Source organism: Leptonotus elevatus, chromosome 4 (genome assembly GCF_054856555.1).
Source record: "Leptonotus elevatus isolate MCC_2025b chromosome 4, RoL_Lele_1.0, whole genome shotgun sequence".
NCBI lineage: Eukaryota > Metazoa > Chordata > Actinopteri > Syngnathiformes > Syngnathidae > Leptonotus > Leptonotus elevatus.
This window is the reverse complement of record NC_141242.1, coordinates 14,291,129-14,305,032: the sequence shown is the minus strand read 5'-3', so window position 1 is coordinate 14,305,032 and position 13,904 is coordinate 14,291,129. Positions and strand designations below refer to the sequence as shown.

General features: G+C 41.8%; 1 protein-coding gene across 9 annotated transcripts in view; it reads left to right on the top strand.

Moving 5' to 3' along the window:
• Nucleotides 1–13,904, top strand: part of shank3a (SH3 and multiple ankyrin repeat domains 3a) — a 167,960-nt gene that overhangs the window by 135,908 nt on the left and 18,148 nt on the right. For all 9 annotated transcript variants that reach the window (XR_015094695.1, XM_086074696.1, XM_086074694.1 and 6 more), the window contains 8 exons: nt 3,210–3,285; nt 6,230–6,312; nt 7,818–7,942; nt 8,651–8,786; nt 11,278–11,358; nt 11,738–11,761; nt 12,762–12,889; nt 12,975–13,080. Coding sequence is in view for 8 of the 9 variants with exons in the window: in XM_086074696.1 (XP_085930822.1) it covers nt 3,210–3,285; nt 6,230–6,312; nt 7,818–7,942; nt 8,651–8,786; nt 11,278–11,358; nt 11,738–11,761; nt 12,762–12,889; nt 12,975–13,080 (759 nt within the window). In the remaining variant the exon portion in view is untranslated. The remainder of the gene's footprint in view (nt 1–3,209; nt 3,286–6,229; nt 6,313–7,817; nt 7,943–8,650; nt 8,787–11,277; nt 11,359–11,737; nt 11,762–12,761; nt 12,890–12,974; nt 13,081–13,904) is intronic.

The following is a 13,904-nucleotide window of genomic DNA, read 5'->3' as shown; positions in this document are numbered from 1 at the left end:
CGCACAAGCGTGTGTCTGCGTGTGTGCGTGTGCACTCGTGTGTGTGTGTGTGTGTGGGTGTGTGTGTGTGTGTGGGGGGGGGGGGGGGGGGGCGGGGGGTAGTGTTGTTGGGGCGGTGGATGGGGGAAAAATTGCACCGGGGGCCTCTCAGCATGGTGTTACGCCACTGGTGTATACCCTGCCTAAGGATTTGCCATCATAAATTTTGAACAGGTTTAACATTTGTGATTGTTAGCAGCGACTGTTATCTGAAAAATCCCTCTCAAGACCCCACACCACAAGATATGCTAGAGACATCTGATAATCGGGTCTTTCCTGACTTTGGTCAAATTGGAAGGCAAAGTTCTCAACTTGGGTCTGATTATCAGAATGTTTGTCCCCCCCTGCTTGAGGCCCCAATTCACCTAGTTTAGGAGGTTAACATTCCCGGCATGAGCGGGGAAAATCAGATGAGTCAGGGTGTAGGAGGAAAGATTTACAAAGTCAATGAGGCTTACTCAATAAGTGTGTGTGTGTGTGCGTGCGTGCGTGCGTGCGTGCGTTTGTCGGCAGCTCTTATCTATCAGCAGCAAGACAGTGTAGGTTAATTCCCTTTTCAGCAGGGTTGAGAGAGTGGCTGTGTGCACGTGTGCTGCTTGTGCCCTTCAGACAAGGACAGCAAAGATGCTTGTGTGTCCAGGAGAGTAGCCGTCATAAGAGTCGCACGCCGCTAGAACGCTTGCACAACGACCCCTGAGCGTCTCGCCGTGACTCTTGTGCTAAAGAGGCTACGTGGGGGCGTCGTCATCTTATTTGCTGAAACAACACCTACGATAGCCGCCGCCTTTTCCAAGTCCAAAAGTTTGGACTGTTTGTGTAATGTTTGTTAAACAACTTTTCCACCTTTTTTCTGCCATGGCTGTTTTTTATTCATGCTTCTCTGATTGACGTCCTTATCTTCAACCTTATCTTCAACCTTAGATGTGATTTTACCACTTTCCTTCCTGACCACCTACTTTCCCTTTCTATCTATCTTCCTTCCTTCCTTCCTTCCTTCCTTCCTTCCTTCCTTCCTTCCCTCAATTATTTCATTCAGAAAATATTTTGTGCCCTTCCATGCTAAGCTTAAAACTAAATTTCTGCCTTCCTTCCTTTCTTTTTGATCTCTCTTGCCTTATTATTTTCCTTCATGTTAACTTCTTCCTCCCTTCAGACCCATTTTTATTCATGCATCCTTCTGTGGCTTAAACTACTTTTCTGCTCGACTTCCTTATCTTTGACCTTTCATGTGATTTTACGACTTTCCACCTACTTGCCTTTCTTCCTTCCTTCATTTCTTCCTTCCATTCCATCATTTACGCTTTCCTTCCTTATTTGTTTCCATTGTTCCTTTTTCCCTTCCCTCCTTCTTTTCTTCCTTCCTTCATTCTTTCCTAATTTCATTTGTTCTTCTTCTTTCCCTCAGACAAAACCTGCATGTTGTATGTACCCTTCCATTGTTTGCTTAAAACTACATTTTTGCCTTCTTTCCTTTCTGATCTCCTTTTTTCTTTTCCTTCATGGCAGCCTTCTTATTTTCTGTCTTCCTTTCTGCCCTACACTCACTTTTAATGCTTTTTATTTTCATGCTGCCTTACTCTTCGCTTCAACCTGCTTTATCTTCGTTCCTTCATTCCCCCTTCCTTCCATCAGACCCTCTTTTGCAACTTTTTTTCCTTTGCTTAGAACTACTTCGCTGCCATTCTTTTTTTTTTGGTACCTCTCCAATACTACATTAAAATCTACTTTCTTGGTTCTTATTTAAATGATTTGCTGTTATTCACAGTGCCTGTAAAAGTAGACATTCATTTCAAAAGTGCATCTACTGTACATACTTTTGTCCCACCCTGTACATTATAGAGGATCATGTGAGCATGAGGTCTCTATAATGTGGCGGCTCAAACGTCAAGTAGATGTTAAAGAGGTTGATAAGTGTAGGCCTACACTGTATTCTCTGAGGGGCCAAACAGGAAATAGAAGTGACAGCCAACACAAGAGTAAATATTCGACACTTTACGAGGACCGGGAGGTGATGGATGACGTGTCAGACTTGAGCGTGAAATGGAGAATTTGGTGGCGTGGGCAGTTTATATTTTTCTCACACACGCACACACAAACATGATAAATTAATTCATCAACATGTTAAGCTGACAGTCCTTCACTGTCACTCACTCGCGCGCACACACACACACACAGAATGAGGTAACATGGTTCAAATGGCACCTGCCTTATCAAATCTGCTCACTGCCTCTTTGTCATTTATTTTTTTCTCATTCTCTGTCAGCGCTGAACTGTACTAGTTCATTATGATAGATCCACTGATCTACTGTTCTCAATCTCTTTACACCATTCTGTTTTCTTTGAGCCTTTAACTGCTTTTAGTTTATAGCTCCAGTGTTTCCTGGTTGCCGTTCCTCACATGGTTTCTCTGTGCACCGCCATGTTTTTGTTTTTTTGTTTTTGGTGGAGGGTAGGGGGGCAATGTTTGGGGGGATGGGTGTTTTTTCTTATTATTGTATTATGCACGTTATTGTTTAGCACCTTGAGATGCATTTTAATATATGAAAGGTGCTACATAAATAAAGTTTGATTGATTGATTGAATAATAATAATAATAATAATAATAACTTGAATGTTTAATTGATTGACACTAGACATTTTAACATGTCATACAATTGATCTAAAAAGCAGCTCAGTGTCCTAGTGGTAGAGTGTCCACCTTGAGATTGGCAGGTCGTGGATTCAATCCCTGGCTAGGTCATATACAAAGACTATAAAAATAGGACCCATTGCGTCCCTGCTTGACACTCAGCATTAAGGGTTGGAATTGGGGGGGGGGTTAGATCACCATAAGAGTCCCAAGCACGGCTGCTGCTGCTGCTGCTGCTGCTGCTGCTCACAGCTCCCTGAAGGGCATGGGTCAAATGCGGAGGATAAATGTTGCCCCATTTATTTGGGTGTGACAATCAGTGAATCTTAATCTTAAAAATATGAACCAACTGTATTGGTGGTGCTGGAGACTTGTCACGTTCTTGTTGAGGCTCCTCCTTCATTTGAACTTCGCAAGTAATTTAAAGATAAAGCAAAACACAGACTCGAGGTTTACCCTTTGTTGCTTGCTGAACCGCATTCTTGGGTGTCCATTCATTTAGATGAAAATCTTCATATTGTTGTGTTGTTTTGTTTTGCAGAAACTCGAGAGGACCGCACCAAACGACTGTTCAGACACTACACTGTGGGATCCTATGACAACTTCACCTCATACAGGTTTGTCCTTGCTCTCTTGTGCTAAAATGTAGTTTAGTTGTGGTCATGCCCAGAATGTCCCAGAAAAGTCAGTCAAGTCTCCTTGGAGCGTGCCACTGGACAGCTGAATCTGTTGTGGAATTGGCTGCCACCTAAAGGCAACAAGCTGACACTGCACTGATGAAATGATGACATATTTTGGAACTTTCTCAGTGGACCCCAATGGATTAGAATCAAAACTATCAACGTGCTATTGAAGTGTAGAATTGATTTGCTTTGATTTATTAACCCTCCTGTTTGAAAAAGGTACGGGAAAAAATGAGGGGTTTTTTTCTCTTAAAAAAACAAAAAACAAAGGGATCAAACTTTAGTAGTTGGCACATTATTGTAATGTTATCGATGTCTGTTATAAAACACATAGTTGTACAAAAAAATGGGTAATAGGTGCAAAATTATCAGCAGTTTTTATTTTGGAATTTATAGGGGTATGTTTAAGTTAAAATAAAACAATTTTGTTGATTAAGTTAACTGCTAACAACACAGATCAGAAATTTAAAATACAAAGGTTGTCATTTAGCGCATGTATTTGCAGAACATGAACAATGGTCAAATTAATCAAGAGCCTACATTTTATAATAATTATTATTATTTTTATATGATTATTATTTAGGTATTTTGTCTCGTTTCCTGAGCTGCATATTTACTGTACAGTATATTGGGTTTTGGTTTGTGCTTGTTTTTATTTTTGCAAATGTGCATGGGGTGCATCAATTTTCTAGTCATTGGGTTATGGGGCATGTAGACCCTGGCCTAGTCGCCAGCCAATTGCAGGCCATATTGTACATAGACAAACAATTTAAATGTGTTTAGTTCTTTTAATAAAAGAAAATAATAATTACTCAAATTAAAAATAGCTTTTGCAACTATAACAAACAGCAATGTCATTAATACAAAAGTAACATCCGTAAATTAATATATATCAAAATTGATTCTTAATTAATAATTATTATAATTATAAAATCTAATTTGGAAGAAATATTTATAACATTTGGGGGGGGAAATATATAAAATTCATAAATGAACTCTGAGAAGCACTATTAATTTAAAGAAAAAGATGATATTGTTTAAAAAAGAAAAACATTCTAATTAGTAGTAAGTTCACTAGCTTAAAGATGCATTGTGCAGTTCAAAAAGGTAATATTAAAGCTTTATCTACATCATACATGCTCCACTAATGCCCAGATGCGTACAAAGATCATCTTGTATCTTCCCTTCAGTGTGGAGTGTTCACCCCGAACATGCCACAATTTGTTGAAGGGGGTCAGTGGGGGGGCATGCACAAGCTTTACACAGAGGCTGCAGTTACGCTTTAGGCCAGAGGTGGCAGTTGTGATTTAAAAAAAAAAGACCAGTAGCTACATGTCTTTATTAGAACTCATTCACTGTCAGCCCAGTTAAATTAAAAGGAATCTTTGCCATCCTTAGCCATCAATGGCGGTGAATGAGTTTGCATCCTGGACGAGCCGATGCCTATCCCATCTGATTTCCAGAGTATTCAATTTACCTTACTTGCAAGTTTTGGGATGTGGTAGGAAGCCTCCTGAGGACAAGTGCAATAGAAAATGGATGTAGGGTTTAGATGTTGTATCATATACCACTGAGAAATGACGGCCATTTTGTGCCAAACACCTCAAATGAAAGCTGAAAGTTTCATTTTAATCTATAGTGTCGGCGTGTAAAGACTAAATCATTACAATTCTGTCATCATCCAAATACTTGTGAGCATATAACGCTCTATGAATTTGTCCAAGCTGTCATCGCTCAAGCTGACATTAATACAAAAATGTATTTTTGCATTCAGTCGCTTTTAGTTTGGAGGCAAATGTAGTATATAGCAATTTCAACGTCAATTTTAATATGACTTCACACATGACGGCGGGCATTGTTTCCCCACGCTTTCTCAGCGCTTCTATGAAATGTCAGCTTTTCATCCATTTCTTTCCTGCTTTTCGAGTTTCTAAATGTCATTTATGTCGCCGGAGCTCTGGCTTTTATGAAATTTACCCTCGGCATGCGCGGTACAATTGACGGTCAACAACCATACGCGTCCAATATGTCAACGCGGCCACTGCCCACATTCAAGTCTGATACTGAAATTCAAAATACATGTTGAGCAATAAAGGATTCACATCCTAAAGGACAGATATTATTACTTTTCTTTATGTATGCATGATAGTTTTACGAGCTGGGCAATGCGTAAGCTTGACATTTCAACAGATTTCTTGTTAAGTTTAAAATAAACTCTAAACTGCACAGGCAGCCAATAGAGGAAGGCCAGAATTGCGTATTCCAGTTTACTCAAGTCAATTTGATTTCCATATCACTTTAAAACAATCATCGCTGCATTTTCACAATGGCGAGCGTTTGGTATGACTTAATACAGAGCACCTTTGGCCTCCCTCTTGCAGAAAAGTTTGTTTCCGATCAGACGCTTGCACCAGCATGAGCTCCGTGTTCTCTTGGTAAGTCTTGAGTGCCAAATGGTGCGTTGCTAAGCTAACGGGAGAGCGAGCGCAATGGCTAATGAGTCATTTCACACCCTGCTTACTAAAACGTTTGTTTTGATGTTGGAGTGGCCGCAACATTACAGAGCCAAGTGTGACTGTTTTGAGTTTGCATTGAAGTGTACCGAAATTCGTGATTTTATTTTTGTGATGACATTTTACTTCTACTTCCTACAGCTACAAAAATGTCCTGCTATAAGTCTGTACTTTCTATGATCTGTCGTCAGCATCAGGTCTGAGCCTCTCGCATCTGTCACTTAAGTGGTGGGTTGCTTAAGATGCTGCTGAGCCGCACTTCAGTCGCAGCGGCCTTTGGCCAGTGTGTGTGTGTGTGTCTGTGTGTGTGTGTGTGTGCAGAGTTCCACAGTCATACTTATTTTATTCATCTGTTCTCTCCCCAGTGATTACATCATAGAGGAGAAGAATGCCGTCTTACAGAAGAAAGAAAACGAGGGCTTTGGTTTTGTCCTTCGTGGAGCAAAAGGTCAGCATGATGATAACCGTAGTGGATTCTAGAGTTATTTACCGAACAGGCTCGGTGACCACGTGGTTAACAAATCCGCCTCGCAGCTCTGGAGTTGGTGGTTCGAATCCACTCTCTGGCCTTTCTGTGTGATTTGTGTTTTGGGAGAAAATCCACACAAGCACGGGAGGAATACGCAAAGTCTTGAACCCTTTCGACTGCGAGACAGACAAACTAACCACTAGCGCAATGTGCTGTGGATGAATGCACTGTATCATGAGTCAGTAGCAGCTTTGGTCAACATGCTTGTGGACTCAGAGGTGTGTGTGTGAGAGAGCCGCCAGCTCGCTGTCCCATCTGCTGCTCACACATAGCACTCACATTTTGCAAACACCTCTCCTCTCTCTCATCTTTTCTTTCCTCCTCCCTCTCTCCTTCGCTCCTTCTCTTCATATTGCTTGGCAACCTCTATTCTCTATACATCTATTCCACCAGTATGGCCACTGTACTCATTTCCTTCGGGGTGAATGCGTTTTACTCGTACGCATGTGCCCTGTCCCCCCCATCGATGGGTGCGGGGGGAGGATGTGACAGGCGGTTACCGTGGCAACCTCCGCTAAGGCACCTTGGCGGGAGACTACTTTTACTTCTATATCAATCAATACCAGTGGAGCTGTCTTTTTACACTGTAGCGATGCAGTCCAATTAGTGCGCTTCAGAAAAAAGTGTGTGTTTTCAAACATGACGTTGTATGCAGTGGTGCTTCTCAACAAATATTCAGGATCACAAGAAAGAAACTGCTGCTTGCTCCGTTTAGCAGGCCCATAACAAGGCAGCATGGTGGACTCGTGGTCGCGGTATTATAATCTTGGCTCCCCCTGTCTATAGTTGGGTACTGCAGCTTCCTCTCACACTCCTAAACAAGCATGTTAGATTCATTGAAGACTTTAAATTGTGACCCGGCATAGCAAAATGAGTCCGAAGTGCCGTAGATTTTGAGATACAAGGCAATAATGGTTATTAAGTTGGTGAAACTCCCACACTTGACTCTTTCATCGATGAAAAGTTTCATTTTCATGATTTGAACATTGGAAAGTGTTCAAAAATTTCACCTTGAAAAGGTCCCCAACAAAGTAGTCAGTATTATCTCAAACTATTGCAAAACTATCGCTCATTACTTTGGCGTCATAAATATCCACGCAGAGAATCCCAAACACTCAGGTATCCAGTATAAAGCTGACGATACCCTTTTGGGAATTTTGTGCTCATTTTATAATTCTACGTCATTATGAGCCATAATTAGGCTAGGAATCCTGCTATGGTGGAGTTCATGGCCCCAAAATACTGGCCTCTGATTGGTTTACTGTATTGACGTTCCTTCAAGTAGTGCAATAGGCAATATTGGTAATAACTCATGACTAGCGTAGCGTAGCTTATGGTAGATAACAATGGAAAGCTGAAAGTATTCTCTTTTGGATTATGTCAAAACCTCAGCGTGACCACTAAATCCACTTGTGCTCGCTTAGCCGAGACGCCCATCGAAGAGTTTACGCCTACTCCAGCCTTCCCAGCTCTGCAGTATCTGGAGTCAGTGGATGTGGAGGGTGTGGCCTGGAGGGCCGGACTGAGGACGGGAGACTTTCTCATCGAGGTAATCGCTCGCACGCACACTCACACACACACACACACATACCACGTTTGTTTTACTATCTTTGTGGGCCCATCTGAATTTAACCTCCTGGGTGTTTTTCGCTTTTGGTAAAGTTTTAAATCCATCTATGTTATGTCGTACCGGCTAGCTAGTGCTAAGCTAACCTGGGAGGGTTTGCCAAATTGGCTTTTATTAGCGAGAGATATCTTTGAAGGAAATGGCAACTTTATATTTAAAATAACATGTCTTACACATTTTTAATTTTTTTTGCTACAATAGCAGTATGTTAAAGGTTTATAAGTACTGCAACAGTGCTGCTACATTTGTTAACCCTTCTATAGTGTTTCAGATTTTGTGTTAGCATTAGGCTAGTGAACTTTTATGTGCTTTGGTTAAATATGTGTAATTCTTTGTTTTAGGTTTAAGTTTTAGCGTAAACTTCAACTTGGGGTGTCAATAAAAAGCTTGAAGCAAACACATTTGTCCTCTTTTGAATAACTGTTCACTGTCATCTAGAGGACAGCAGTGTAGAAATTATCTGCTTCTTCTCAGCACTCACTTTTCTTAGGACTCATGGTTCGAAAAAAAAGCTCACTTGTAATTCACTTTTCCTTTTTACTCAAGCAACAGCTTGTAACTCAAAAGAGTGATAAGATGAGGCATGTGTAAATTAAAATTACGTTTTTGTGCACGTGTGGCGCCCATTAGGTGAACAGCGTGAACGTGGTGAAGGTCGGCCACAAGCAGGTGGTGTCGTTAATCCGGCAAGGAGGCAACCGGCTGCTGATGAAGGTGGTGTCTGTCACGCGTAAACCGGAGTCGGAGGAAGTTGTCCGCAAGAAAGGTAAACACCACCGTGCATGTGCATGAGCATGTGAGGGGAACATCCGCCTCACAGTCTAGAGGTTTTGAGTTTGAATCTTGGTCTAAATTGTCCATAGGTGTGAATTTAAGTGAGAATGCTCGTCTGTCTATATGTGCCCTGTGATGGAATGGTGACTGGTCCAGGTTGTTAATCTTGCCTCTCACCCAAAGTCAACAGACAACCAAAATTCAAACTCATTCTTGGCGAGATCTGCAATCTGCTGGCAACTAGCCCATTGTCTAACCCGCCTCTTGCTAGGGATGTAACGATAACGGCAATATCGTGATGCCACAATATTAAAACAATATTAAAACTTCCACATACCGTTGTCGTCATGTCACGATATTAAAAGCAGCGCATCTGTTAAAAAAGTCGGGTTGATTTCCATTTGTGCATTTCTAGCACCCTCTGGTGGCTAGTTTTTTAGTGCAGTTTAATTTTCATGAGGCATGTTTTGGCTCTTCTGTGTTTAAAATCCATGCTAATGGTCAGATGAAGGGGAATGTAATAAATAAATAAAAATGTAAACGCTTGTGAACAGAGTCAATATGTGGAAGAACTCAATGTGTGCTTTTTATTGCTGTAATGTACAAAAGCACAATATTGTTGTTGTTTTTTAGTATGAGCTCTTTTTTTTTCACAATATTGTGATAATTATCGTATTGTGACCTTAATATCGTGATAATATCGTATCGTGATGTTTGGATATCGTTACATCCCTACCTCTTGCCCTATATCACATGACCCAAAAATTTGAAATTAGTTGGACGTCGTTGGTATTTGTCAACTGCGGGCATGTGAAGCCCTTTGGGACTCTTGTGTGATTAAGGGCTATATAAATTAACTTGACTTGGACAACAAAATTACAAGTAGCCTAAAGTCAGCTGATTGAGGAGCTGCTAATTACTAATAACCCTAACCTTGAGCAAGCCACTGATTCCTTCCTTGCCAACAATCTCAATGTGTCCGGCTGCTCCTCAGATGCATTTGAGACTTTACTGCATGCACGTCTTGTACTGTTATGAAATGCACATGGAAAACACAAAGTCTCCCTGCACTTCTGCATCTTTGGTGCTCCTCGCCACCGTTGTCATGGCGACTACACCGCATGTTTTGAATTAAGCATTGCATTATAGCAACAGGCTCTCTCTACCTCTCGGACTGGTTCCTCTCTCTTTTTTGCAAACCTCCTCCGTCTCCACTAATGCTGCGGCACAACCCGCACACATACAGAATCGCCGAAGACCAGGACTGTTGACTGTGGACTTACGTATGATTGGATGCATTTTTTTTTCACGGAAGGACTCAATTGTGGTGCACTGACTTTTTGACTGTGAGCTGAAGTTTTTTTCTCAGGTCTCTCGGTAGTAAACTTTCTACATATAGGGACTATATCTCACACACCTGAGATACTTGAATACATGTTTTAAAGTGAGCAGCACTGAGCATTTGAAGGACTACAAAACTCCAGCGAGCGTGGAGGTGTGATGTCTGGTGCATATCGTTCTCCTTAGCTGTTAAACCATTGTCTTCTCTCCATCTGTCAGCACAGATGTCGTTTTGTCCTCCAAGGGCCTGATTTACTAAAAGGGTTGCACGTGCAATAAAGAGCAAACTTGATTGCTCACGCCAACAGATGTTAAAGCTGAGCTACTAACCGGGCACACCCAGACTTGGGTCTGCCAAACTGGTAAAATTGCTGCAGTTTATTTGGCGTGTTCTGCGAAAGGTTGATTTAAGTGCAAACCGGTACCGCCGTGCGTAACCATGGTTGCGTTACCGTAGGAGGAGGTGTAGGCAAAATGAGAGGCATCAGTTTAAACAGATCCTTTCCACTCGTGTACTTTTTTGGAAATGCCAGAAACAAAAAAAATTCTGACATATCTATTCAGCAACGCAAATTTGGGGCTTCTGCTTGATCTGGCTTGTAAGCAGTCACAAGAAGGAGTCATGCCATATCACCTGCGCGACTGATTTCTATTGTGCAACTCAATTATATGTTAGTTTTTTTCCACTAACACTTCCGATTCCATCACTTGAAACCTTTCCACTTTAGATTCTCTCACAAATGTTCCATACATGAAACCAATACAGCCACTGAAAGGGCAAAAGGCTGTAAATCAGGCCCCACATGAGTGAGGACCAGCTTGTGTATCCAAGCTGCTTTGGCTTGTGTTTCACATAGCATCCATGGACCACATTTTCCCTCGATGCAATGTTACGTGTGGGCGTGATCGACAAAACACCTCCCAACTAATCGAGCCTCAGTAGACAGGCGGAGGCATGAAGAAGTCGAGCTCCCAGCATAGAGCTCCGTCTGAATCGGATCTGATCAAAACAAAGGCAACGGCGGCATGGGCCGGCCGTTTGCGGGAGGCTCGGAGGGCGCTGAGCCGCAAAGCCAAAGATTTTCCATCACGGTCTTCAAAATCACAGTGGTCCTCTTCAACGCCGTGCCTTTTTTCCACAGCGCCGCCGCCTCCCAAAAGAGCCCCCAGCACCACGCTCACGCTGCGCTCCAAGTCCATGACGGCCGAGTTGGAGGAATTGGGTGAGTGTTTGCGTTTTGGGGCATGTGTCCTCTCCATGCTATCATTCTCTTATGGAAAGCCGATCTGCTTCATGTCCACCTTAAGGTCCATATGCTTTTTGTCCATACAGTAGTGAAAATAGCAAGAAAAAAAAATACACTGTGATTTTTTTTTTTTTTTACTGTAGTTGTTCTAGTCTTACTATTGAAGTCAAAGAGCGAACTAGTACATGGACCTTAAGCCGGATATCAAGGATATTATATAAATAATCAAACGGTTTTCCATAGCCTATCCTTCTTTCTGCTTTCCTTTTCCCCCCCACTAACTTTGACAATAGTTACTTCTCTTGGCTTGTTGTGCTTTTTCTCTCCTCTGCTGATGCTTTCGTTGTCTACCAAGCTTCTGCTCGGAGGAGAAGAGGAGGTGAGTCTGAGGCAAGAGAGTCAGATATTTTATCACTGCTCTGGTTTGTTTTGTTGGGCAAAGACATATTTTTTGCTAACATTTCTTCATAGTAATCTTATATTACCAAGTTTATTGATAAAATATAGGCTTTTTAGTATAGCTATGTTTTATTGTACCTAAATTAAACTAACTGTGTGTAGGTGTCGACTCCAAAAGATGCACATTTGACTGTTTGGCTACGTATGAGCATAAAATTGTTAGCATTTGCGCAGCTTACCGCAAGGTGCTTTCTCAAATTAGCCGTTGAGCTTTTGTAGGCTGCTCATTAGAAAACGTACGCTTTAATGTGAACAACATGAGCTTAATGTGACGCCAGGAGTGTTTTGCTTCTTGAAACGGAGTGTCACAGTGATGCCTCTCCACTTTTTTGGCCATTCTTTGTAGCCTGCGAAAACTGTGTGTGGTCATGTGGCTGCTTGTATGTTTGAGTCAAACGTCACTAATGAGTACATACATTTGATTGGTGTACAGCACCAGAGCAGGAAGTCTCGCAGACAAAATAATAAGAAAAATAAATTCATCGTGCAAGCGATGAATTAATAATTAAATAAAAATGCAGCTTAATGTAATAGAGTAAATGTACTGCTACTCTTAACATATATATTCAAGTACAGCTTGCCCCAAAAGTTACTTGAGTAAATATAGCGTGTCACTACCAACCTCTGAATACAACTGAATTGTACTTAGCAAATGTACTGTCAAAAATAATTAAGCCATTGTGATATTATGCACTGAACATTTAATTCAGTGATTCTTTCATTTACCATCAGAGAGAATCCTTGTACCACATTTGGCAAATCACTGCATTAAATGGCATACCTTCAAATGTCACTCGTCATGTCATCATTTGTATTCTCTTTTGTGTCTAGCAGTTTAAAGAATGATGCGGCGGTCGCCTCCTCATGTGTCTCATTGCTTTCTTACGTACTTAGTTCCGGCTCATTTGCCTTCTCAATAGAGAGACTCGACGAGATGTTGGCATCCCAGGAGTCCATGTTACGCTCTCAACCCCCAGAGGCGGATTACAGGGCAGCCACCGTCAAGCAGCGGCCCACCAGCAGGAGAATAACACCAGCAGAGATCAGTGTACGTGCGCCTACTCAAAGATCAGCACCTCACTCTAAACATATAACGTAACACATTTCAATTTGTGTGGGTGGTTTGGCTGCAGTCACTGTTTGAGCGACAAGGGATGACACTACATGGAGGTTTTCATCCAGCCATGGAGAGAGGTCATATGGCACTACCTAGGGGGATGTCCAGGACCAAGTCATTTGGTAAAACAATCACCTATCATGTTACTGTGCTATCCATTAGGGCAGACGGTCACAACCACTTATGATGTGCTGTGAGAAATCATTAGGTGTGACAATTATGCATCTTTATCTATTGCCGTTGACATATTTTAATAGGCAGAACAATTCTCTTCCACAACACTCTTTGCCCATTTATGTTTCACATTATAGATTAGCATTAAGTTAGCATCTTTCTAAAAATTCTATGGTGTGTTTGGGCATTTTGTTAGTGAAATATTGTTATATAATTGTCTTTTTTGCGTTGTTGTGCTGCATCTCGGTTAAAGTGGCAGCTGTTTGAAAGTTTAGAGTTACCGCAACATCTCTGCAAATTTTTCATTAGGCCATCTATAGCTTTTCAATTTCAAATGTGGCATGTTTTTCATTAAATTTGGTGACAGTAGGTGGACTAGATTATAGACCGGCTAAAAGCAGGTCAAACTAGTGGCGCAGGTGGTGTGACGCAATTTTGGTGTATTTGATCGAGGCACAGGCAGACTGATTCTGAGCCCCGTCCGTGGATATGGATGTCATCGTATTTCATTCATAAATATGACAACTGCTTTGGGCAATCCCTCTGAACTATTGTACGACTAGCTCAGTAAGCTAGTGGTAGTGTCCACCCTGAGACTGGGAGGTCATGGGTTCAATCCCTGGTCGGGTCATACTAAATTGGACCCTTTTGCCTCCCTGCTTGACACTCAGCATTAAAGGTTGGAATTGGGGGGTTAGATCACCAAATGATTCCCGAGCGCGGCCGCTGCTGCTGCTCACCGCTCCCTCAGGGGATGGGTCAAATGCAGAGA